The 1,958-nt window shown below is 49.9% G+C and overlaps 1 protein-coding gene across 2 annotated transcripts in view; it reads left to right on the top strand.

Moving 5' to 3' along the window:
* P2RY1 (purinergic receptor P2Y, G-protein coupled, 1) overlaps positions 1 to 1,298 on the top strand; it is a 1,470-nt gene extending 172 nt beyond the window's left edge. For both annotated transcript variants that reach the window (XM_010141289.1, XM_010141288.1), the window contains exon 2: positions 1 to 1,298. In XM_010141289.1, coding sequence (XP_010139591.1) covers positions 1 to 1,025 — 1,025 coding nt within the window. In that variant the 3' untranslated portion in view covers positions 1,026 to 1,298.
* Positions 1,299 to 1,958: the final 660 nt, after the last annotated feature.

Genomic DNA, 1,958 nt, shown 5'->3' with positions numbered 1-1,958 from the left:
GGTCTGCAGGAAACGCCACCACCAAGTGTTCCCTGACCAAAACCGGCTTCCAGTTCTATTACCTGCCCACCGTCTACATTCTGGTCTTCATCACTGGGTTTTTGGGCAACAGTGTGGCCATCTGGATGTTCGTCTTCCACATGAGGCCTTGGAGCGGCATCTCAGTTTACATGTTCAACCTGGCGCTGGCCGATTTCCTGTATGTCTTGACCCTGCCTGCCCTCATCTTTTACTACTTCAATAAAACGGACTGGATCTTCGGAGATATCATGTGCAAGCTGCAGAGGTTCATCTTCCACGTGAACCTCTACGGCAGCATTTTGTTTCTCACGTGCATAAGCGTGCACAGGTACACGGGAGTGGTGCACCCCTTGAAGTCTCTGGGGAGGCTGAAGAAGAAGAACGCGGTGTACATCAGCACCCTGGTCTGGGTCATTGTGGTGGCCGTGATTTCTCCAATACTCTTCTACTCGGGAACGGGGATAAGGAAAAATAAAACCACGACGTGCTACGACACGACAGCCGATGATTACCTGAGAAGTTACTTCATTTACAGCATGTGCACCACCGTGCTGATGTTCTGCATCCCCTTCATACTGATTCTCGGTTGCTATGGGCTCATCGTGAAAGCTTTGGTTTACAAAGATCTGGACAATTCTCCTCTCAGGAGAAAGTCGATTTACCTGGTTATTATTGTGTTGACGGTCTTTGCTGTGTCTTACCTTCCCTTCCACGTGATGAAGACCTTAAATCTAAGAGCCAGGGTGGATTTTCAGACTCCCCAAATGTGTGCCTTCAACGATAAGGTTTATGCCACTTACCAAGTGACGAGGGGCCTGGCCAGCCTCAACAGCTGCGTCGACCCTATTCTGTACTTTCTGGCAGGTGACACCTTTCGGAGGCGGCTTTCCAGGGCGACCAGGAAATCGTCTAGAAGAAGTGAACACAACGTGCAGTCCAAAAGCGAGGAAATGACTCTGAATATTTTGTCAGAGTACAAACAGAACGGAGATACCAGTTTGTGAGCAAATGCGGAAGATTTGGGAACGGTTTGACAAAATCCTCCTCTTTGAGGCAGTAGGACACTGTAGTGCTACAAGTGTGTGAGGAAAACCTACCAGGCTCTCAAATTCGTTTTAGGTAAAGCCTCATTTTCTGGTCTTAGAAACGAGCTTAACAAAGTCAGTGGAAGAATTTTAATGGAAAAGAATGTGTCAAAATCCAACTTTTCTTCTCCTTACAATATTCTCATTTCTTTCTGACTTGTGTCAGATAAAGTAAAATGAAGTAAATCCCCTAAAGGAGGAAAGTGATCCAAGTGCTTCTGTTTTAATGACTTACTTAGCCTCCCACACTCAGAAATGTTCTCAATCAGCCTCTCTTTAAAAAACAGGAAATCAAAATCAGGAAGAGCAGTGTCTGCTCTGAGGCTCTGGCCACAGCCCCAGCCTCTCACTCGCGTGCTGTTGTAAACACGTGTTTAAGCTGAAGTCACGGTGCAGTTAGCTCACCTTTGCGGTTTTGCTATTTCTTCGCCTACTTCTTGTGTCGGTAATTGTTCGGTGGTTCGGTAGCGTCGATGATGGTTGAGTGCTGGTGTTCTACAGAAGGTAGGCTTGCTGATGTGTGCGTGGTTGTGCTTTCAGGTGACCGTGGTTGATCATGAAAATCCTGGACTCCCCCCTTAAAGGCAGATTGGCTTCCAGGTGAGCCGAGCCCTCGGCCCCTGGCAGGAGATGAGCAGGTCTCGAGGAGTGGTGCTGGCAGGAGCCCGCCTTGCACGTGTTGGTGGTGGTGCGTTCTGTGAGCAGATGCTGGCGTGCACACGCGTGCAGAGCTGACGCGGTTCTGAGCAGCTGAGGGTCCCATCTCGCCGCCCGAGCTAAGGAGAAGTGGCGTGTCGTCAGCCAGGACGGGGCTGCGCACGGCTGGGCTCGCTGGGGAGCCTGAGCCGCCTG

The sequence above is a fragment of the Buceros rhinoceros genome, unplaced genomic scaffold (genome assembly GCF_000710305.1).
Source record: "Buceros rhinoceros silvestris isolate BGI_N320 unplaced genomic scaffold, ASM71030v1 scaffold39868, whole genome shotgun sequence".
Taxonomy (NCBI): Eukaryota; Metazoa; Chordata; class Aves; order Bucerotiformes; family Bucerotidae; genus Buceros; species Buceros rhinoceros.
The sequence above is the reverse complement of the archived record's forward strand: the minus strand, read 5'-3'. Positions and strand labels throughout refer to the sequence as shown.